Consider the following 26,176-nt stretch of genomic DNA (forward strand, 5'->3'; position numbering starts at 1 on the left):
GGTAATTGCATTCAGAAAATTTAAATAAATGTCTATTTAGTATCTTTTTTCTAATGAGAATACTTCAATGTATTGTCAGTCCAGGAATACCGAGGAATACATATTTTGGTTTATTTCACCCTTTCAATTTTCAGGTCTCAAAAAAAGGCCATACCCCTGATAGCCGCAGTAGGTATTTGAGAGCACTGCCATGATTCATTTATCAAATGGAGACGCTTCCATATATTAACATTTTCCGAACTGTCTGTGAAATACACGAAAATAAAAAGAGCTATCTCTTAACCACATTTATTCACACTCATAAGACTAGATCAATTAATCAATCATGCTTTATTGTCCAAGAAATCCATATTGACAAAGCCAGTGAAACTTCATGAAGTCAACAATGTTAAAGTGTTTTAAAAAATATTAAAATTATGATATACAGTGATCAATTGTTATAGGGTTGAAAAATTTACATATACGAATACACATAAATAAAACAATATATAAAACATTACAGATAATAAATAAATAAATCATTACAGATATGTAAGCATCTGAAATAGTAAGAGTTAAAATACATCATCATAATATTTCTTCAAGTCATAGTAGGTTTTTTGCAGAAGTACTCCTTTAACTAATTTTCTGTTTTTTTTTTTTATTTGCTACTGCTCTACAGCAGATTGGAAGGTGGTTGTATATTTTCTTGCTCTCAAAGAAAATTATGTAATTGCTGATTTTGGTATTAGCAATGGTAAATTCCGACTTTTTCTCGTGTGGTAACGTCTGTCTTCATTTGCTGCTGAGTTGGAGAATTTTTTGTGAATTAGCCAAACGGTTTCTTAAAGGAATAAACAAGGTACAGTATGAATTTTCTGACTGATGAAAAGTGGTTTGCAGTGGTCTTGTTATTTTGCCCTACATATGTATCTGGCTGCCTTTTTTGTAGAACGAATACTGAATTTAGTGGTTATTGACTACAAAAGTCCCCAAAGGCAATTCCATATATCAAGTGCGACTCTATCAAGAAAAAATACACAGTTCTGGCTGATAATAGTGTTTCATGGTTCACACAGTCGAACGCTTTTGAGAAATTACAGAATACTCTCCCAATAGATTCATTATTATTTAAACCAATATATACATCTTCCAGAAAAAAAAGATTGCATCGCCTGTTTTTTTATGGCTTTGGAATCCATATTGAGATTCGTATAGTATGTTATGATTACTTAAGAAGCTAAGCATTCTCTTTTTAACCAGTTTTTCAGTTATTTTTGAGATTGCTGATATAAGCCGGAAGTTTGATGGATCATTCATTTAACCACCTTTATGAATAACTATTGCTAGTTTCAGACATATAGGAAATCTGCCAGAATGAAATGATTTATTAATGGCCTCAAGAAGAATATTTACAGCCTATTCTCGGAGATTTTCCAAAATTGTAACTGATATTTTGTTCTTTATTTCATTTATAGTTTGCTTCAAACTAAATCCAAAACGAACTCCATAAATTTCAAACTTTACAAGTTGACTTCAGAAATGCGTTCACTGAATAATATCAAATTCAAAAGGGCTATTAGAGATATACTTTTAGACCATTGTTTTCATGGTATTGATGAATTTTTAAACAAATAATAATCTGTATAAAGGCTATTTTTCGGGTTTTCGGGCCATGGTCCCATTTTCATCTGAAAGATAGGAAATGACAACACTGCTTAGATTGAAGGTTTTATAATAACTTTCAGATCTTACTTACAAACAGATCTATGATTTTGAATATTCAAAAAGTTTCTGATACTTCAGCCTTGCGGTACTTTTTCGATAGCCCTCTTTGTATAAAATTAAACTCAAAATATTGTAAATGATATCACTTACGAGGGCGGCTGAAAAGTTCCCCACCTAACAAAGATGCAAGACATTTTTTGTGTTTTTTTTTTAATTTTTAACTCAGTATCATTTCAAATCTACACACTTCTTCCAGCGACGCTCCCATCTCTGTAACTCGTCCAAATAGTACTTGGCGTTTTTCTCTTCGAAATAATTTTTCACATAGGTGATTGCCTCTTCATTTGACGAAAATCTCTATCCTTCGAGCGCGAGCACCAATTGTAGAAGAGAGAACAAAAAGAAGTCGCTTGGTGCTAGATCTGTGAGTAACGCGGATGGTCAAGCAGTTCAAACCGTAATTCGTGGATTTTCGCCACGGCAACCGCTATGTTGCGAGACGTGCGTTGTCTTGGTGATAAATATTTTATTTTTCTGCAAATGTCGTCGTTTTCCGCAAGTTCTGCCTTCAGCATGTCAGGTAATGATGGGTAGTATGCTCCTGTGATGGTTTTTCCTTTGTGAAGATAATAATAATAATAATAATAATAATAATAATAAATGTTTTCATTGCTACACAATCAGCAGTTACAGAGAACAAGGTTAATTAATAATGAGTAGCAAATGGCATCATTCGCTTTTCTACCATATGAGAACGATAGAATACCGCTCTTCCACGCAACCACGTGAAGGGGCCAGTGACAAGAACTGGTCCCTCCAGAAAAAAAAAGAATATACCTACTCATAAATATTGTACAAATGAAAAGAATTTACATATCAATATAAATAAAAATAATAATTATGTCACTAAGTGCAATGAATTTCCCATAAGTTCATCAATATAATCAGGAGTATATTGTTAAAGTACCATCTATCAAAAGACCTTTAACCTTTTTCTTGAAATTAGAGATTGACAAGTTTTTGAAATCATCAGGAATACAATTGTAGATTTTAATAATATCATAGGAGAAGCAAGATGGGTAAAGCGAAGTGTTGTGCATGGGTACAGATAATTTCTGTCGAAACCGAACATTTGCATTGTGCGCTTCAGAACGCCTCTGAATTTTTGTGTAGGAATATGAAGGTTTTTTTGTGAGTAGAATTTTGTGATTCGTGCAAAATACATCGTTTGTTCATAGGCAACCAGCCCAGTCCAGTAATGTAACTTAAGGTCGGAGTCCGTCTTTTAATACCGCATATCAGTCGGGTGCAAGAGTTTTGGAGTCTTTGTATGCGAGTTATATCGGAATTGTTGATAGCCGACCCATAAATAATATCGTAGTTATTTAGCTGTGATGAGACGAGTGACTCGCATAGGGTAATTTTGCAGGCTTTATTTAGAATATCTCCGTTGGAATAGATCAGTTTTAGGTTTCCGAAAGCTTTTTTGATTATATCTGATATATGCGTGGAAAACGTGAGGGAGTCATCAAGAAACAGGCCTAAGTTTTGTTGACAATTTGAAAATTCGAGTGTTTCATTGCGATTGTGGAGGGAAATCAGGGGTCGGGATCTATTTTTGGACGATTCTCTACGGAAAAGTATAGCTTTAGATTTGGTTGAATTGATAGACAAAGAGAATTTTTCTGATATATCGACAAGTCTCGCGAAATCCTCGTTAACTTCGTTGCAGGCAGCACCAATCTTTTTCATCAAAAGCGAGGTAAAGCTGCGTGTCATCCGCATAGAAATGTGATGTGACATGTTTCAAATGTTCACAGAATTGAGAAGTGTAAATAGTGAAGAGTAGCGGTCCCAATATTGATCCCTGAGGTACACCACACAAGGTTTCGATCGAGTCTGATGATGTAGAGTTTAGTATAACTCTTTGTGTACGTTTATTGAGATAAGCAGCAATACGTTGCTGCGATGGTGGAGAAAAGCCTATATAGTGTAGAATAGCTAACAACAATTCATGATTAATCCTGTCGAAAGCTTTTGAGTAATCAAGAAGTACGAGAACACAAAGCTTGTTCGCATCTATATATGAGAATAAGTCATCCTTCACTTTGAGGAGACCAGTGGCGCAGCTATGATTTGGACGGAAACCTGACTGGTGGTGTGGAAGAACATTGTGCATCAAGACGTGCTCGCTTATCCGTTCGTCAATTATTTTTTCAAAAGCTTTTGACAGGGTGCAGAGTATGCTTATAGGCCTTAGATCATTAATGCTTGTGACGTCAGGTTTTTTCAGCAATGGGATGATATTTGATTATTTCCAAACAGGCGGAAAAACAGAATAAATTAGGCAGAAGTTAAAAATGTGAACGATGCATGGCAAAATCAGAGGACAGCAATACAGGATCATCGTTAAGGAAATTTTTTCTGGGCCAGAGGGCGTAGATTTGATAATCGATTGAAATAACTCCACGACTATCCCAAAAAACAGTCGCCATCACTTTCATAGCCAAAAAAAAATCGTTTTTGTGTTTTTTTGAAGTTGGTTTCCACTTTGTAGTCCACTATATTGACTATATTTTTGTTATATGTATAATGGTGTATTCAAGTTTAATAAATAGTAATTAATCGGCGCTAAAAAATCGGATTTATCGCGCCTAAACTGCACCAACAGAGCGTTAGAAATGTTCATTGGAACACGTTTTTGATCCAACGTGAGCAAACGCGGCACACAACACGCGGACAGCCTTTTCCTGCCTAAATGTTGGTTCAATATATGAAAAAATCCGTTCTTTTGATATGTTCATAACCTCTGCTATCTTTCTCACTTCAATTCAGCGGTCGTCTAGCACTATTTGGTGAACTTTGACGAAGTTTCGCCGGTAGTTTCAGTTTTTAAACATCCCAAATGTTCATCATCTCACAAGCTCTCACGGCCACGTTCAAATTCAGCTACCAAAAATTTCATTGTTATGAAGGATGGTGTAGAGTCCCCTCATACAGAATTCAACCCATCTTTGATTTGCGTAGGTATATTGCCTTTTAAAAAAAATATTTATTGATAGCTGGATACTCGATTTTGTCCATTTTCATACAAACACTCGCATCAACAAATTCAAACGAGTGCTACATAACAATTGCGCTTCTGAAATGGCTGAAACTTTGGTGAGTAACTGTCAACAGATGAACAACGAAAATCACTTACTTATATTTACGAGTGCTGTTATCTTCATGTTGAGGTTGGAAACTTTTCACACCAACCTCGTATTTATAGAAAAGTAAACAATTAAACTTTGCTCTTCTCAATAGCACTACAGCATTAACTCTACAAAATGTACTAGACGGACATTGCCCTGAATCAATGATTTCTCCATCAGTTGGAAATGGTGTATTTATATAATTCACTGACTTGAATTCATTTCAATGTTATTTATCAAAAAAAATCTGTTTAAAATCTGTTTTTCCGTTAACCAACTGTCGCACCGACATACCATATACCCTAGACGGCTCACGGCAATGCTAAACAACAGAGACGGAAAAAAGCGCCATCTGAAGATTTGTATCAGTACCATTGTGACGGACGCGGGATATTCAAATGTTGTATATAGTTGGAATATTCATTTTATTCAAATGTTTTTTGGAAATTTCAGCGTATTGTTTAGTCTCAAACTACACTTTATATTGAGTGTTGTGTAGACTTTAAACAATACGCTGAAATTTCCAAAAACAATGTTAAAATTATAGTTAGAACAAATTCTTAACCACTGCTTTATGTTGCAGGGCAATGAGGTTTAAAAAAAACAGCTGAATTATTATAGATTTTTTATTCAGAACATTTCAACATTTTGTGTGATTATATGTTCAGATTGCTTAGAATCCTTTTTCTTTATTCTGTTCAAACGAATTTTATCCACGCTTGCACCAATTATGTGTGATAGTTGTTATGGTGAATTTTTCAGAAGAATCAGCTATCAACTTCTGTAATGAATCAAAAAATACATCATTAATACCTGGTCCCCCCAACAATTTCTGCTAGAAGCCTGGTCAGTGTAGATTTACTGGGTAAAGTGAAAATTTTTGAAAGAACTGAGTAAGACTTAACGCTTTGTTTGTATAGGACCAAAGCCAACAATTTATCATCAAGTGTAAACCGTCTAAGTTTTTTCTTCGACGTAATGTGCTTTTAAATTGTACAGCTTCAGACAATCTACGCCGGAATGATTTTTTCTTGTTTCTTTCCATGGAATACTTTTTACGCAATTGTTTCAGTGCTCCATACATTTTTTTCTTTTTTGGTGTCATTGTATGCTTTGCAATCCCAGTTGATATCGGTAACTGATATGGTGACAATAGTGCACTGCCTACATTACCTAAAAAAGAGATCAAATTCTATTAATTCAAAAAATAATGTTATAACGCTAATGTTATACTAAAACTACATTAAAATAATTCTATCGAGGTGAAAAAGGTGCAAAACGGCTATGCGCTAATTTCATACCAAGAGCTATTATCCAATGAACTCAGATTTCACGCATCAATTTTTGCCAATATGTATATGAAATTTTTGACAGAACTCATGTATCTCTATCCTTTAAAATGCAGAGTGTTGGAAAATGAGAGTGATACACTGACTCTGCACGAGTTCTACCAAAAGAATTCGATATATGTCTGTATGTTTATATTCATTACCTTTAATACTGTGAGAAGATTCGTTCAATTCTGGAATCTCAATGACTAACTCATTAAATTGAGTACTTTCTTGATCAGAACTATTTGAAGACTTAGATGTTGATGGAGTATCATATATATCATTTGGGCCTGTTGAACCTATAGAAAAGTCTCTTTCATTTAAGTTTCACGAATTAAAATTTTTACTCACCAGGAAGATTCAGAGTTGGAACAGCGTTCCCAAATAACTTGTGAGACCAAGCAGAAATGTATTTTGCCTCAAAATGACTATCACACAGCCTTCTAGAACCGTAAACTTCTTTTGGGTCCATTTCCATCAGTTCCAAGTTATTAATTACCAGTATCCATTTCTTGAACCTATTTATATCTTTATCTGGATTAGGAAACGCATGTCTTATACTAGATATACTTTTGCAATAAGGAACGCAACATTTGTTGTGGTAAACCATTGTAAAACAATCAAAATAACGAAATAAATAATCACTAGGGTACACAGTCAGACACCACAGACCAACAACACATGAGTGACATGAGTCACATAACCATCTTTTATATATTATGCACATGTTCTTCTTCTTCTTATTTTTGACATACATCACAAACACAAGAATATATGCGGGTCCGTGACATAAACCAAAGAACAAATTTACAGTGCCATCTTAAGATTTGTATCGGTACTAAAAAAGGGATTCAAGGTGAAGTAACCTACGTGAACCGTCTAGGGTATATGGTCTGTGGTCGCACCCCTACGAACGACAACCCTCAGAAGTCGAAACTTGTGCGAGCTAAGGATTAACGAGGTGTTACATTTTAACGTGTGATTCCCAACACGGGTTGGATGATAGCAAGTGAAGATCGATTGTTCAGACTAGGGCTTGAACCACCGACCAACACGGCAGTCAATTCGAGTGAGTGAACAAATCACCCACGCCGAACCGCTGGGCTACCGACCGAATAATGATGAATATATTCAATATAATTTTATAGTCTGATAAAATTTTAATTTTTGACACTTTCGATAACTTGTAGGTGAATGTGATTGTTTCACAATTGTTGTTTTATTCATCAACTTAAATAGCTAATCCACTTATTTGCCTCAAAAATATTGAGCTAACTGGGCTGGTTAGTCCGATGTTCCTGTCATATTAAATTTAACTTCTCCTCAAATCCCATTCCTGAATAAATTCTAGATTCATCAATCTAGAACACATATCACTCTAAATTTTCTTATTCTAGCTCCTTTAACAAAATTTTCGACAAAAATACGTACCAGTGTCGTTTCAAGAAAACCATCATTCAAAAAGTTTTCTATTTTTATCGAATATACATCCCCAACTTTTATTAAGCTTAAACAAAACGAAAGGATCTATTATTGTGTCCGGACACCTCCCTCAGTTTCTTTCCACTTTGAATAATAGCTTTTTTACTCCCGCTCAACAAAAGCCATCTTCGATCTAGATTTCGGGCCATCAATTTAAAAACAATAGACATATCGATGGAGCTCGTGATGGCCGTATAGCCGGCCAATGTAGCGAGTTAGTGTGTATCAGGCGTAATCTTGTGGCGAGTCGATCGATCCTCAGGGAGAAAACCTCTTTTTGCACCCTCTTTCAACCTTGCTGACCTTTGAGATTTCCACCGTATTGGTTGTCAGTAGATACGAACATATTTTTTCTGGTGTGGAGAAAAGGTTGTTTCCTTGGGGGATATCAGAGTTAAAGACGTTGCCTTATATATTTAGTTCGGTTAAGAGTTCTAGCCAGTGGCGTATCTGCCACAGAGAATATACATCTTGTGATTGACTTGTCATGAGAATATCTTAAGAATTTATTCAGTAAAACAAACGGGAGAATATGATGGGGTTCATTGGTTCAACAAAAGGTCTCAAAAATGCTAGAATCAAGAAGTCCTCACTCAAGTCTGTACTTTCTTACACTACTCACAAATGAATAGTTTGAAACTCCAAATGTTGATTGAAGATCAATTGCACTGCTCATCCAAATAATTTTCAGCTTATGATTAGAGTATCATCAAGTATAACTGAAGGTCTCAAGAAGTTTATTGTTCTTCTTTAAAAAGTAGGAAAAGTATACATGAAGGATCGAAATGATTTGCATAGAGTGAAATGGAAGAAAGGGTTTTTTACCCAATAAGAATAAGGACCTTCTGAAAGGAGATTTTGTGGTGCATTGTGAATAAAATGAATAATTTGAATTCTCAATGATGTTTCACTTGTTTGCAAAAAAAATCAAGTTTAATAACTCAGGAGACTCTTCAACAAAAAATATATAACCGACAATCTAAAGGGATCATTGGAAAACAAAAATCCGATCAATCAGAGAGAAACTTGTGAGATCAAACGTTTCGTCTGCTACTGCCGCAAACATCATCAGTGATATATGCGTTGACTTCGTGATGCGTATACCACCGATAATGTTTGCCGTAGCAGCAGACGAAACTCTTGTTGATACTTCGAATTCTATTCGACGACAGCTTATCAGTCCAGATTTTGTTCTCTCTAATCGTGACTGCGCCGTGAAAGTCTATGTTTTTATAATAAAAAAATCGTCGGAATGAAATTGAAAGTTCTGGTATATTACGTTAATTATTTTAACGAACATTCTCCCAAAATCTTTGTAGTGGAAGAATTGTTGTATTTCAAAGACCGATCGATAGTCGAAGGAGAAACAGTTTTCAAGGTTGAATAATGCGATATTTGTACGAGATAGAGGATTTGTTTACAAAGGTTTGTTCAGAAAATCTTATGTATTCGTTTTTTGAAGAAACGTTTTTATTCATTCACCTACATGAATGTTGTAGTCTTTGAAATAATTCCCATTAGATATCATGCACTATGCACTCATGACATTGCTTCTCCCAATCCACGAAACACGTCCCAAACTGGTTCTTTTGAAATAGCAATTACATCTTTTAGCGTTGCGCTTCAAATATCATATATGTCTGTTGAACGACGACCTTCGAAGTTTTTGTAAATAGAAAAAAATTAACACGGAGCCAAATCTGGCTAATATGCCGGCTGGGCATCGTGACAGTAGTGTTTTTGGCGTTATCGTTGTTCAAAAACCATGACTTGTTTTCGGATTGCTTCATACAAACCCCGGCCAACTTGTAGGTAATACTCATTGATGACTTTTTCACCACGTGGCAAGAATTCATGACGTACTATGCCAGTTAAATCGAAGAACACAGTGAGCATAACCTTCACGTTTGACCGTACTTGTCGAGCCTTTTTTCGGTCTTGGCGAGCCAGAATGCCCCCACTGGGAGGATTGAGCCTCTGTTTGACGTCATATCCGTAAATATATGTTTCGTCAAATGTTATAACGCCGGATCGGCGTTTACTTCATTAAGTGACTCATGAGCAACTTCTATTCGCTACTATCTTCGTTCAAAATTTAACAATTTTGGGAAAAATTAGGCTGCCATGCGTTTCATATCCATAAAATTCAAAAAACTATCACGGCAGGTGCCAAACGATATGCCAACATCATAAGCGACCTTTCTGGTTGTGATTTGGCGATCGTTCACAAACATTTCTTTCACTTTCTCCATGTTTTCATTGGTAGTTGATGTGTTGGTGCATTCAAACCCGTTAAATTGAAAAATGTATGTTATTTTATCAACACACCCATACAGTATTTTATGTATTTGCAGTGAAATTATCTCTGTTAGAGTAAACAAATAAAAGTCTGCTGATTAATTTACCGATTTCGAATATAACTTTCCATATTTCCAGAATGCTACATATGAACACACTGGCTCACTGAACATTACCGTGAGGATTTACTAGTCATTATTTCTGTAAAAGAATAATCCATTAGATGAATGTTACAAAGATAAATCGAATTTTTGTGATCACGGTTGCTCATTATAATCAATATTTTCCTTAATTCTGACGTTTGAGTCTCCCACTCTGTAGTTTTCTTGAATAATGAGGGATTTGAAAAGTCTTGGAAAAATAGGAAGAAGAGAGATAATTTAAAAAAGTTGATAGTTTAGTTGCTAACACAACTTTAATTTTTGTCTCAATTCTTTTGAATCGTTCATTGGAAGGTATTTCTATATTCCAATGGACTTTTCATAGATTAAGTTGCAAATATATCAAAAAATCCTTGTATTGCTTAATGATATAATGCAACTGAGTCAATGTCGGCACCGTATTTCAACTTTTGTTTGAAAAAGTTCAGTGTTACACATACTGATAATACAAAAGGACAAGACGATTTCATTTTAGTTCAGAATAACTTCAAATTTTTACAAAATGTATTTTTTTTCAGAGGAGTAATAGAATGTGATAAATTATCTAATGATCGGAAGGAATGAATTCATTTAAATCCATTGACTTGAATATAATTACATTTTTCAAATATATATTTCTACAACTATCATTTTGATGTCAATTTCTTAATACTTTCTCATCAATTTTCATTCATGTTCCTGCACATTATTCAAATCAAGTATTATTTCAGGTATTTTCAATTTCATGAATGCTATTTTATCTTCTTCAATATACAGGGTCTTTCATTAAGCGGTTCCTATCTCTGAATTTAAATAAAACAAAGTGTGTGTGACATACAGTGTCATCCCCAAAGTATGCACCATATCGGAAACTTATTTATTAAGGGTTTTTCGACAAAAAGTTATCATTGATAAAAGTTTGTGCATTTCCTAAAACTAAACATGCACCAACAAAATACAGGACAACACACGTAATATACGAGGAGCCTTCAAATATTTGATTTTGTGACAGGAGTAAAGTACTCTTTTTTTGAGAAATTTCGGAAAATGTTATTTGAAAAAGTTGTTTAGCATTGAAAAATATATCTGAAATTGAAGTCATGGCCATCTAAGTGGAGTTTTATTTTTTTACCCATTTTTTAAATGGCATCCTGTATACGACGGTTCATTTTAAAAGCCTTTAATATTACAAATTACATAACTATGGTGTTGACCACGGTCAATTTTTTCGAAAAGTTAATTAATTTTCAAAGTTTTTGGTGCAGTTATTTTTATTTCTTGTACAGTATTGTAACAAGAACTTAATATTCAATAATATCAAATCACAAAACATCAAAATAAAATAGATATTTCCGAACAAACTCATTGATTTCCTGGAGATTTTCTTGTCCAAAATAAGTGTTTCAAGTGGAATCCTATATCTGTCCATGATGATTTGTCATAACAAACTAGATAAATGAGAAAAAATTTGACAATAAGATGGCCGTTATCAATTGTTGAAGTTCAAAAACTGTTCAGAGACCCCATACAATGGATTGGAATAGCTCAGGGAGCTGAATGAGGTTATTCAATTGAATGCAATCGATTGTCTCTCCAATTCAGAGTAATCCATACTTTCAACGTGTTTTCAACACATTACAGGATGATGAATCAAATTTTTGGATGACTCACCAGCCATAAACGAAATGTTTGAAGCAATAAATATTGATAGCTCAGAGATTATCTAGGAAAAAACAATTGGGCGACTATCCCTTCATATCAAATATTTCCATCGTATTTTTCCCCAATCTGCTTCAAATCACAGCCCACAATTCATTTAATAACATCGTGTATGCGGTCGGTCTCTGTATTTACTTCACACCCCTCGTGTAATGGCAAATAACCTCACCCTCTGCTTTGTAATCGCATGATATGCATACAAATTGATTGTGTTAAGGTTGATGACTTCATATGTGCCGTGCGAAAGTGATGATTACATTGCTGGTCAAATAAATCTAGGCACTTGTTACCGAACGGCCCGACTAACGGCTACTTGATTAATATGTTATAGCTTCTTTTGTTATGTACACGCTATAACCGGTAATTTTTCGTTATATTTATTGTTCGATTTTCATTTACGCTGCAGCAAATGTGGAGCAGGCGAACAGGTGTTGATTTATAATCTATAAATAACAATCTTGTATATTGAACAAACAGATATTATTGGTAGCTTCAGAAAATTGGCTTTGGAAACATGTTTTGCTGCACTTATTATAGATATTTTCGATGTGATTTGTAATGAAATATGTGCACCGTTAGGCCGCACGAAATGATTTCTTCGAGCTTCCCATATTCGTTTTAGCTCCAAGTAACTGATGGATAAGGTGGAGAAACGGTTGAGACACCTTAACCTCGTTTAATGTATTTAGACTTTAGAAAAATACTTGAAAGATTGTCGATGGAGGAATGTACATCAAAACTGATGAAGATGTAATTAATTTTCATTGTGTAAATCAAATTTATTGGACAAAAGTACCTGTGGGAATTCTATAAAGTTTGGTCCATTAGGTGTCAAACAAATGGAAGCTTTTCTATTTGTTGCACCAGTCGCCATCAAATAGTTATATTACTAGATGGGCTTAAAAGTTTCTGGACTAACACACAGATGGCGCTCCTAATGTTGGATACTTATGATTTTCAGTCAATCCTAACCAAATTTCACAGCCATCGGACTTTATGGGAAAGAACATTTTGAGGGAAGCCAAAATTTGGCTTGATAAAGATCATTTGGACTTTGCACCAGGAAAATCAACCGTGGATAAGTGGTTTTATAAGTTTAAACGATATGAAGTGAGCACTAAGAACGATACACGCAATGAACGCTCGAAAGATACTGTTACCGATGAAAACATAAAAACAGGCCAGAAAATAATTTTGTATAACCGCCAAGTAAAGTTGATCTAGATAGCTGAGGCTCTATAGGTATCAATGAAACGTGTTGGACATATCGTGCATGAGTAATTTGGGTATGCGAAAGCTCTGTTCCAAGTGGGTGCCGCGCGAGCTCACAACCAACTGAAAAAACAACGTATTGATGATTCTGAACAGTGTTCGAAGATTATCTACGCCAAAAAACCAAATTAATGCGACGTAGGCTGACAAACGAAATGATTTTTTCGAGCTTCCCATATTCGTTTTAGCTCCAAGTAACTGATGGATAACGTGGAGAAACGGTTGAGATACCTTAACCTCATTTAATGTATTTAGACTTGTGAAAAATACTTGAAATTAATGCGACGTAGGCTGACAAATTTTTGATATCAATTGGTAGCAAATGGCCAAAAAACCGACTTCGCTGATTATCTAGACTTAACAAATTGTCTCTGTTCTGGATTCCTGGCCATACTGACCTGGATGGCAATGAGGCTGCTAACTGTCTTGCAAAGGAGGGTGCTGCAAGCAACTTCATCAAACCAGAAACTGTCATTGGCATCACTATAGGCTTTGCCAAACAAATATTGAACACCTGGATGGCAAGAGGACCTATGAACTGGCAAAACCTTTCAGGATTGGCTCACTCCAAGGCATTCATTCACCCTTTAAAGCTTCAAACCAAACAGTTGTTGGACAATACTGGCGATGAACTACGATGTCTAACAGGCCTTCTGTCAGGTCACTGTTGTCTAAATCATCATATGCAGAGGCCTAGTCTCTTCATATGGTAATTCAGTGATAAAACAGGAGAGCACATACTTTGTGCCTGCCCCGCTGCGGAGTTGTTTGGCAGAGTAGCACTCTTTCCATCACACCTGAAAGATCACTCACCATATGAACTTATCGACTTCATTGAGAAGCTGGGTTTATTTGGTCAAGTATGAATAGGTGTGACCCACAATAAATCCTTGCGGGTTGCGGTGTAGGATCGAATAGACTTACTCACTTTCGACCTAACCTAATCTAACCTAGTGTTGACGAATTGAAATATTCGTTGTTGAAGTATCCATCAGTGTTGACATAAATATAATCTCATCACAAAAAATGGAAACTATATTTCCAATCGATGACTATTATAACAAAAATAACGATAAGGTATATCAACCATTTTTAGAATGGCTTTTGGACAGAGGAATCCCTGATTTCTGCAGATTATATGCCACAATAAATATATGAAGATATCTTGAGATTACATAAGCACATACCATTGATGAAGTCTTCATTTTCTCTCTAAATTATGTGAAATGTGCATTTTGAGTTTAGTTACCAGTTCATATGTTCATTAAAATTGTTATGCTTGACTCATAAAAAATTATGTTTCATTTGATAGGAGTAAATTCAGCATTAGAATTGGGTTGGCAAAGTCCATCGGGAGGGCCTCCTAGTAGTACAGTTGAGGAAATAAACATAGAAAAATATTGACAATAATTCAAATATTGGGATTGTAACTACCGTGCTCACGTCCAATTTACGCCTAAATTCTCCTCTATTCATTTCAAAGTTTCAGATCTCAATCATACTCCCTCGTATATTTCTGACACTAGTGTGCAGTGTACGGGCTGGTCATTACACGCCACCAAGACGTACTGCCTACAATCCTCCCCGAAATTACCATGATAATTATAGTCTTCAGCCGTCAGTGTGCCATAGCTATAGCGTGATATGTAGTAATATCAATTTTCATTAATTTTTGCGAACGCGATGTGCCTCGTTTTCTACTTTGTTTTTTGTCGTTTATGCTAATAGAGGAGACACTTACACCTATCGGATTATAGAGTTAGTTTCTGAAATGAACAGCTGGGAATCAGAGATAACCGAAAGTTGGCCCACTTTAGAAAATATACATGTTCACATGTTCTTAAACAAAAAAGTTACGATTACCGAAAAAATGTTTGAAAGATATTTCAATATAAAAATCAATGCATTTCTGGACTCAATTGGATTGAGTTTCTAGAAACTAACAATATCAGGCTAAATGAAGAATGTTGAAAAGCTTCATTCTAAAAGTTCAACGTTATCAAAAAACACTTCATTCTGAGATTTTCACTAAACAGTTTTACAAAAAGGGTATAAAGACACGCCCGAAGAAGCCATTGTATGGCGAAACACGTGTTGCGTTTTTGTTTGTTTAGTTTTTTGAATACGTCAGTTATGGCCAATTATGTTTTTTGAATACGTCAGTTACGGCCAATTCCATCATTTATCGAAAATTTTAGCCTCAAAAGTTACAGGTTTATATAAACGTTCATAGAAAACATCCAGTTATTGAGAATTTATAAATATTTATCTGTCAATCCAAATTAAAAATAGAAAAATATCATTTTATTCTCAACTGATTTTTTGATAATGGATGATCAAAATGAGGCACTTTAAATTGACTGTTCTATTCGGACAACTGTCAATGCCAATGCCAAATGCTAATGACAGAAAACCTCATCAAACACATGCATACATCTATCAAACAACTTCAAATACTCGCCATGAACATGTATTTTCCAACACACCATTTCACAGCACTACTTTTCGAATCAGGTATGCCAAGTCTACCATCCAATATCAGTTAAATTATAGACATACACAAAATATTTGGTAAGTCGCCTAAAAATAGATTCTTTGGAAGATTTCAAAGTCATAACCTTTTATCTAAGGTTCCAGAGCAGTGAATGCAATTAGTGACTTTCTCAATAAAACTATCGATAACTTGGATGGATCAAGTAAGTAAAATGAAGGAAACGTTGAATCAAAAATTTGTAAGAGTGAACCCCAAAAAACGGTATTGGGACCAATACTCTTTCTTGAGTGCATCATCAGTCAAGCGCGCTGAACAAATTCTGAGAGGCACATAAATTGTTTCCCGAATGATACGGCCATTATATGCAAAACAAATACTTGTTGTCATTTTCTCGCACTGTCGTAGATTCACCTCATACTCAAGCTCGTTCCGAACACTCACGTTGTGCATATCCATGTATAGTTGGAACCTGCGGAAGCGTGAAAAACTACAACTTTCACACTCGAAATTTCGACTTTACTCATAACCTAGTATCTCTATGATTACTTCTGAAATAATCTCAATTATCTACTGAATATAGATAGATATCTGTGAAACCGATATAACAGTCAATCATTTGGAACTATTTGGAATCTTTGGTATAGTAATGAATATTACTAGAGTTTTTTCCCAACACCAAACCGTTATTTTAACACCTCGGCACGTGTTTCAATAACCAGGTGATCATCTTCAAGAGGAAGATCCAAACAAAAAGATGATCACTTGGTGATCGAAACACGTGTCGAGGTGTTGAAATAACGGTTTGCTGTTGGGAAAAAACTCCAGTAATATTTAATCATTAGTCATATTCAAAGCTCCTTCAAATTTTCGCTCAATGTTTTTTCAAGGATTTACAGATGTTACTTCTATAACTTGATAACTTGTAACTTTGTGAAACCTTAGTCTTTTTTTCGTTGCAGTAGGGGTGAAAAATTGAAGAGAGATCTGTATACTCTCCACTTAGGCACTACTGTCATTAATAATTTATGAGGATGATTCAGATGCCGATCAGATCAGCAAGCTGACATAAACATATTGAAGATGTGCTTCCTGCTTCTGAATATAACATCATTCTTAGATACATTTTCGTTTTCTGATCCCCTCGCTATAAGTTTATTTCTGGAGTCAGATCAACTTCTATTTTTCCTCATTAACTTTTGTTCATTAGATCTCCTTCTAACAAATTCAACGCTTTCTGCTATGGCCATGTATATCTAGTACATCAATTACTTTAATTAATTATCAATGACTTGTTATGAAAGCTCTGACCCATTACTTCATGAAAATTAATAACACTATCATTGACAATGATTATAGAATTTTCACAATGAATTATTATCATGGATCTATGACTTGGATGAAACCCATCACAATTTTTTCGTAACTAGACCTAGCGTGGAGCATTCTTATGAATGCGGACCAGAAAATGAATATATTTTTTCCGTGTACAAAACTTGTGAGATGTTCCTGAATATAAATCAAGTAATCCGATACACAGATAAGGTTACTAATTGTTATCTGCCGAGCGCTATCAAATCCAATTAACATTTCAGTTCAAATTTGATTATTCCCGCGAATTAATTGTCAATAATTCGCCGTTAATCACGGCACACAAATTGGGTTCGTGTTAGCAGACGACAGTGGCGTACTGGACATCTATAAATTATGGTAAAGCAATATATATCATGAAGTCCTTCGATGTGTCTATCTGTCCGTTTGTCTGTATCTATGTCTGCGTTACTTAACGTGATGAACTCAAAAAGTACCAAATAGATTTGCATACGGTTTGCATCGATGGAAGAAGTGATTCTAAAAGTATATTTATATGTTAAATCTATCAATTTTTTTATGTAGTTTGGTATGACGATGTTACCCATGAGAAGTCGAGGCGGTGGTGTTTCTCTGCGAGCTTTCATCGAATAAGCTGCCTAATCTCTTTGTTAGTAGCCTCAAACATGTAATGCACATTATAATTGCCCGTTACGTCATACAGTCTGAAATGATATTCAGGAGTTATCGTAAAATTAAAACAGTCGCACTAGAAGATAATAAATCCGGATAAACCGATATGACACGTGTGATGAAGAAAGGTCATAATTGCGTTGATTTTGTAGAACGAGGGAAGCCGGGCACTCGGAAGTTGATATAAGATTGTATGAGTCCGGTAATTAAAAGATCCACTAATTCTAAGCAACTTTTGTTTGATATAGTTTTTTTTGAGAGTCAGTACTTCACGATTTAGAATGTGTCAACATTTCCAGACAGTTTTTCGCAAATAATCCAAAAATTGAGTATTTTAATAATTAAAGATTGCCAGTAAAATTGTTGCCGAAAAAAAAAAGAAATCATGGTGTTTGTAAAACCAATAGAAACAATGTGATAGCTTGTTAAAGGATTATTCGTCAAATTCAAAATCAAAATTTGTTTTGAACGTGACAAAAATGTGAAAAGCACCCCTTAACTACCACCCCTATTAGAAATATCGTTATCACTTGAAAATTCACTTAATTTATGTATGTATCACATGCTCTATAAGTTTGACCGGTTTGAGAAAAATTGAGCTTGAATAAGTGGAAAGAACATGTTTGTTGTTTGAAACATTGATAAGTATACTATTCAATTTTATATAAATGCCCTATAAAATTGCATTTTTTTTTTGAAAAATTATATAAACGTTCTGTCGACAATATCGTGGAGCATATTGAAATTGAATAACGGATAAAGTGGATTGTGAAGTGACAATGATTATTATCAATTAGAGTGGTAACTACAAAGTGCTTTTCACATTTTTTGTCACAGAAATCATAGATCCAATATCATTTTCGTCATAACAAGCTCAGTTTTGATGCTATGGACTTTTTTTTAAGAAAATAAATATTTTTCAAGCAATTTCAAGAAGTTCCCCCGAAAAATGCATTGTTTCAACGACGAACAACCAACCTTCAATAAGCTATTACTATGTTTGTATTGGATATACAGACATCATGAATTCATCATTTTTCAAGCTACATTTTTACTAAAATGATTCTTTAGATAAAATACTCAATTTCAGGGTTATTCGTGAAATGCTGTCTGAAAACGTAAGTACTATTACGATACGAGGTGTTGATAATTGTTGTTGTAATATTTTGTTTTTAATATATATAATAATCGTATCATAATAGTCTCAGGGTTCTTTTTTATTATGATTTTATGAATTTTAATTTTGTAATTAAATAATTCTAGACTCTTGCACAAAGTTTATACTCCACCTTTTCGTGGCATCTCAGGGGGAATTTTTTGGTAATCATCTCTCTTGTTTATAATATTATAAAATTCAACAATCAATAAATGAAATAAAATAAAAGAACTATATCTTTTATCCAATTGAAAAAAAAATAAATAATTATTTAAAAAATAAATAAATGAATAAATAAATGATTAAGTTAACAGATAACAGATTTCTGTTTAGCAAGCCTTTTTGCACTCCCAAAATTTCAGTTTGGCAAGCCTTGTTCATTTTAAACTCTTTATGATATTGAATTCTTCATGATTTTAATTTGTTGGATTAAAAATCATGACAGTACCTTGGTTGAATAAGTGTCACTTTCACTCGACCATTTGAGAAAATGGTGAGGGAAAGTAGAAAGTAAATCAACATTTTTATGTGCAAATTTGGCAAAATTATACATCACACAGCCATCCAAAACTAAAGCAAGACTTCTTTTGTTCCAGGTATGGTTTCAGAACCGGCGTGCCAAATGGCGCAAGAAGGAGCACACGAAAAAAGGCCCAGGCCGACCCGCTCACAACGCTCACCCGCAATCCTGCTCCGGAGAACCGATCCCTCCCGCCGAGCTCCGAGCCAGAGATCGAGCGCGCCGCAGGAAAAAGCTGCAGAAAGCTCTGGAGCGGCAAGCGAGAAAACTACGAGCCAAAGGCATAGCCGTGGACTTGGTCGCCCTGAAGAGGGAGTATCTCAGCCAGAGAGGGACTGACGCCTTGGACAGTGATAGTGATATAGACGTCGTGGGTGATTCAGGGGCGGAGTCGGAGAATTTCAACAGCAGCGAGCACGGCATGTATTCGTCTTCAATGTCGGACGCAGGGGTTGATTTGTCGACGGGCACCCACGACGAGAAGATGAGGAGGGCGAATCCCTTCAGTATAGATTCCTTACTGAACAATACTTGAAATAGCCGGAGCGGCTCGAACTGAATTGTGCAATAATAATCATGTCGGTTTTGTTTGAATGTAGATGAGTACTTATTGGTTGTTGTTGCGTTGATTTTGCGGCAATTGAAGATATTGACGAATATTTGGTTGCACTATTAATACATTATTTAAATCAGACGTCTGATTTTGTTAACGTTCTATTTTAGCTGGTAACTCCAATTTTGACCACATTAAATCAGAACATGTGACCAAAAATTTCAAGTAATACGAAATCAACATTCAACGTGTCACTTCCTTGCTGGTAGCAGCTACCTGTCAAATCTTTCCGAAGTTTTTAACGTGGTTTCTGTTGACGTTGATTTTCCTTGCTCGAATAGCCCGTCGAGGGAAATATGTCCAGTGTTCCACAAGTAGAAAAGTTACGCTCTACTGTTCACTATAATAAATAATAGTTCAGCAATCCAATTATTGAATGTAAAAGGCGGCGATACTATATAATTTTGTCAGACAGCACCACCAAATTTTAATTGAGGTTTTACTCACCCTGTTGTTCAAAGTTGACTCTGTACCCCTTCTCAGGTGAGGAAAATATTTATTGGGAGTGAGCAAATATATCTCGACTTATTTGCTAGTGAAAGTATTAATTTTTCTTACTGTCTTACTGTCACTTCGTTTAACGAATTATTATTCATTCACTTTTGTTCACTGTATTCTAACATACTTGTTTCTACTAAAGAAAGAGCGGAAGTCGTTGCAACCATCTATGAAAATAACGAACTTTCTGAATCTGCTACCAAAAACTTCTAGAAACCAAAACCTGAGCCATCAGGATGTTGAATATTTGATTGATAAATGAGAAATTTCCCGTTATGGTCACAATAGATGTATTCTATTCTCTCAAAAATGAAGTAGTTGAGGTTGCAGTTTTAGGCCAATGACCAATGGGTAATCGATAATATATCAGACATGTAGCTAGAGTATCTAGTGTATCAGATACTACATACTAGTGTCTTTCTGATTTTGATAGCACACACATTTCCTCTTTCAAAATAAGACTAGCTCATGTTGAATGGTGAAATTGATAGAGACGATAATTGTCGTTACTTAAGTGAGGTGAATTCTGATTGGATATCTGAAAACACATTCCCAAACTCCAAAATTGAATGATAGGGCCGAAATATCTGGAAATGAACTTATTCATACATAAAATTCAATTTTTCCACGGATGCTATATAATATGCCACTTCTCTCATCGCTTTCATAAGTTCAAAACGAAAGATTTATCACGCAGTGAGAAATATCCGCCATTACAGTGAGAAATAATTTCTCACTGTTATCACGATAACCCAAGTCAGTAATGAATTGTTACATGTCAGATTGATATGACACGTTCTCCATGTTGACAACGCTACGCCGACGATTCGCGTGCAATATCCAAGTAACCCATTGTCGGCGTTTCCATAACAACAATACCGAAGCACTGCATAATTATTGCTGTCAACTTACTCAATGAAAATAGTTTTATTGTTGATTGTTATACTGTAAACAGACCTGATTTATTGAATATTACATATAATGGAATACAAAGATTTAGGGTTGGAAAATACACCTCCAGAAATTGTTCAGAAAGCAATATATGTTTGCAACAATTTGCTACCAAGCACATCAAGAGAAAAAATGAAATCGCTTACCGATACTTTATGGACTGTAAAATGAAAGCCAAGGTAAATTCTTCTTTCGAAAATACCTTGTTAGTTTATTTTGAAGAAGACTGAAATCATCAACATTATGGTCTCAGTACTCAATGCTGAGGAGTACCTTAATTATTGAAAACTGTGTTGATATATCAAAATACGTAAAACTACGTACATTTTAAAAACGCAAATCTGAAAAATATGCTCCAAATCAGTCAAAAACATTAACTTCTGAACAATTTCAACAATTTTTAAAAGATGCACCTGATGAAAAGTATTTGTTGATAAAGGTATGAATTGAAAATTTTTAAATTGTTATCGAAAAATGAATGTTTGGTTTTGATTTCAGGCAGTTTTAGCTATTGGCCTTACAGGGGCATGCCGTTGTGATGAACTTTGAAAATTAAGAATTGATGACATGCATGATCTTATGTCGGCCCTTTTAATAAAATTACCCGATAGAAACCAAGGTTCCTAAGAATTTTACAGTCACAGGATAATTCTACCAAAATTACAAAAAATATGTGAAGCTTCGACCATGCACAAATGAAACACGTTTTTTTTAAGTTACAAAAATAGCAAATGTACGAAACAGCCTGTGAGGATGAATGAATTTGGCACCATGGCGAAAGAAATAGCATAATTTTTGCAATTACAGAACCCTGAATTATATACTGGCCACTGTTTCCGAAGGTCATCTGCGACTATTTTGGTTAATGCAGGGGCAGATCTTAACTTTAAAACGCCATGGGGTTTGGAAATTCAGCAATGTTGCTGAATCTTATATCGACAACTCCATAGCTAACAAAATGAAAATTTCAAAAAGTATAGTAGAATCCATTCAGCCTCCAGCGCCATTAAAACCTGAACACAACAATGCTATGGAAGCTCAGTATGTTTTCCCATCAACTTCAACTTCGACCGCAGTTAATATTTCAATTACCGAAAACATGTTGAAACAAAACGACATAACAGGAATTACTTCATAAAATTGTTAAAATATTACTGTTAATTACTATTTTAAATAAAATATAAAAATGAGTGAATGACATACAAGTATTATTATATATGTATTTCAATTTTCAATACTTGAAAACAACGCAACATTTTCTCATGCATTGTACAGTGTAGAATGCATGAGAAAAAGATATAATTCTCACTTGTACATTATACTAATTCCTGGCAGCAGAAGCAACTCACTATAATGTACTAGTTGAAAAATCATCTCAGAATTTTACTAAACCTGAGTGAGTTGATATTGATCACTATCATTATTTGATCTTTTCTATGTCATTAAAAAATCTGTAATCTTGATGTGGAAAAATGACTCTACAACAAAATATTAGTATGTAGAATTTTTGGCTACTACGGTAGTTTCTTGTTTAACAATCGGAGTTATTAGTACAAATTCAAAAACTGAAATAAACAATTTATTTGAATTATTTCGTGAATTCACATATCTGTAGCACAAAAATCATTCAGTAAATTCATTTTTTTATCAAGCCAACAATTAACTGTTCTTCGAACAGAGCGCCATTGTTGAATCAAGAAAATAAGTGGAATACAATGAATTTGAATTTGTTTCAATTCATTTAACAAGTTTTCTCACAATTGCCGATGAGCAATAAAATAAAATGTATTTCTAAACTCTGTCCAACCAAGCAACGGAGTGCTCCAAAACATTATCATGCATGTATATTTTTCTATGTTGAAACAAAATATATCGATCATGATGTTAATTTTTTTGAGATTCAAATAGTATATTTTCAGACAAACTTCAAAAAAAAACGAAACTAGTCTAGTACTGATTTTTGGTTATTGATTCAGGAAATAAATTCCCCAGCATATCAGACGATTTCAGAACTGAATTTAACAAGTTAGAAAAATGGAAAATATCCTGAAAAACCTACGAGCAATAAAAGTGACAGAATTTGGGAATATTTTTGGAATAGAACAATTACACACGGCCAATAGTCTGATGATCCTAGTGGTTAATGACCAAAAAAGTATTTAAAGACGTTTATTTAATCTTTTTCTGAACCAAAATTCAACTTTCAACGTAATAGGTATATCAACAAACTGATATTTTTGGGAACCCAAAATTTTGAAAAATACTGGACCTCAAATATCGTTGTTAGGTAGTAGAGATCAAAGTTTTATGAAATAAAAATTATTCTACATTTTGATGTGTCTGCGAAATATTATAGTCTTATAGAACCGATTAATTGAAATGCAATAAAACAAGAGAGTACCAAATATTCGTCAATATCCTTCGAAATAGTCAACCAATTTTTATTTTGTTCAATTATGATCATATGTATATTTGTTCCATATTAGTCAAGTAGTTATTGTAAATATTCATGAACATATCCCTGAAAATGTCATATTTCATCTATGTTCGAATTGTAACGATTTTCATTGTTCCTTGTAAATAATAATATGTCCCCGTGTATATATTTCCGGAAATTTCCATTAAAAATAATTTATTAATTATTACCTAGTAATAGAGCCATAGTACAGCAATACAAGTTCAAAGTCTAGTTCAGACTTCGTTGAGTAAATGTATTATATCCTCGGATATGACATGTTCTTGTTACTTTTCGGTTGTAAAAAATTGTCAAACATTATTCTGAAATCTGTCGATTATCTGTCTGTACCGTAGTGACTCATTTTTTCCAATCGAAAATTCTGTGATGTTAGCTTTCTGGAAACATTCCATGTACAACGAAATCTATATTGAGAATATTGTTAAATGATTTCCTCCAAACAAAACGTACTGTTATCAGTGATCTGCAATGCTGCTATATCAATTAAGTATAATAAACATATTATTTATTTGATGATGTTTGTGCTATTTATTGAATGCCTTTTCCTATAATATTAAACTGGGTTCGTAGTTATACTTGTGACTACTCTTCATTGGACGTTGTTCACAGATGGTGCCTAAGGGAGCAGATTTCTGTCAACCCCAGCAAAACTGTGTTAATCCCCTTTACCAAGAGGGGAAAATTGGACGATCTAACGCCAGTTTCCCTCAATGGCGAGGTCATTCCATTTGGAACGGAGGTGAAATATCTTGGCATTGTCCTTGATGAAAGACTCACCTGTATCGCTCACTTGGAAAACGTTTTACACAAAGCCAGCCTGTCTCTATGGACATGTCGAAGAATTTGTGGTAAAACTTGAGGTTTAGGTCCTACACTCACTGGATTTATGTGATGATTGTCAGACCAATGATCACTTATGGTGCAGTTACTTGGTGGCCGAAGACTTTACAGATAACGGCCCAAGCGAAGCTCTCTGGCTTACAGAGACAGGCTTGTCTGGCTATCACTGGTGTCATCAATACCACACCGTCAGCGGCCATGGTGATCCTTCTAGATCTACCTCATCTCCCCATTTTTCTGGAGAGAAAGACTAGATGGACTGCATACAGACTTGTGCACATTGCCAATTGCACAAAACAATTAAATGCAGAGTGCAACAGACTGTTGGTTGACACTAGAAGTCACAGCATTCTGAAAATGACATCTGACTTTATGCCTCCAACTGTCAACTACGAACTGCTTTATAAAGTACTATTCCCGAGTAGAGAGGACTGGATCCTCCGGGAGAAGGAAATATTAAGAGCAGATAGTTGTTAGTTCACAGATGGATCAAAAACACCTACCGGTTTTGGTGCAGGTGTTTTTAGTCGTAGACCCAGGACAGAGATATCTACCTGCCTAGGAACTCCATGCAACTGTGTTTCAAGCGAAAATTTACGCTATTGTATTGTGTCCGGAGAGATTGGATAACTCCAACCTCACACACAAGTCAATAAAAATTTGAATTGAAAGGGTTATATTATTAGGAGTGATTAATTTTTGGAAAAAAAAGTTTTTGGCTTTCTACTACTCCATCTTGTATCAAGATGGAGTAGTCGCCTCTGTTTGGAAAATGATGAAACAGCAGAGCATGTACTTCGTGCCTGCCCCGCTGGGGACCGAATCAGGTTCTCAGAGTTCGACAGATCCGTCGATTTCAGGTCAGATGGTAAAATCTGACCTGAAATACCACTCACCATACAAACTATTCGGCTTCGTTAAGAAGCTGGGTTTATTTGGCCGAGTGTGAATAGGTGAGAGGCACAATAAACCCTTATGGGTTGCGGTGGAGGGTCGAATAGACCCACTCACTTTAGACCTGATCTAACCTAACTCTTCGTTGAAAACGATGCTACTTCTCTAGAGATTTGATTTTGGTAGATCGTCTCAGAGGTGCTGTGGCAAGAAGATTTGAAGACATTTTGTATTTACAATTTCATATGATACAGCAACTAGAATAGTTACGGTATCAGAAGGTTGCATATGTTAATGAGAATTTAGAAGTGATTTCGAATTGAGGTTAAAGTAACCAGGTTCAATTCAATGCCACATAAACCCAGGCATCGGTTTTCTCAAAGAAGGTCTTCGAACCGGATAATGTCAGGTCAGACAATTCCGCCTTCTGCTTCGATAAGTTTGTTGAGGGTTAAAATGGACACCAATATGTCGTGATACAATCATGTCGCTGGAATTGCAAAGGCTGCTTCTCAAAAGCTTGGAACACTATTCCGAACCAGAAAACTGTACACACCTCAGCAACTTTTGATGCTTTATGAAGCTCAGAT

The 26,176-nt window shown here is 34.9% G+C and overlaps 1 protein-coding gene across 2 annotated transcripts in view; it reads left to right on the plus strand.

Moving 5' to 3' along the window:
- LOC111509842 (homeobox protein unc-4) overlaps positions 1-24,368 on the plus strand; it is a 105,483-nt gene extending 81,115 nt beyond the window's left edge. For both annotated transcript variants that reach the window (XM_023165675.2, XM_023165676.2), the window contains exon 3: positions 19,391-24,368. In XM_023165675.2, coding sequence (XP_023021443.1) covers positions 19,391-19,849 — 459 coding nt within the window. In that variant the 3' untranslated portion in view covers positions 19,850-24,368. The remainder of the gene's footprint in view (positions 1-19,390) is intronic.
- The last annotated feature ends 1,808 nt before the right edge of the window (positions 24,369-26,176 follow it).

This window comes from Leptinotarsa decemlineata, unplaced genomic scaffold, assembly GCF_025532065.1.
Source record: "Leptinotarsa decemlineata unplaced genomic scaffold, Ldec_3_MD MMD2_tig00026282_RagTag_RagTag, whole genome shotgun sequence".
Lineage (NCBI taxonomy): Eukaryota > Metazoa > Arthropoda > Insecta > Coleoptera > Chrysomelidae > Leptinotarsa > Leptinotarsa decemlineata.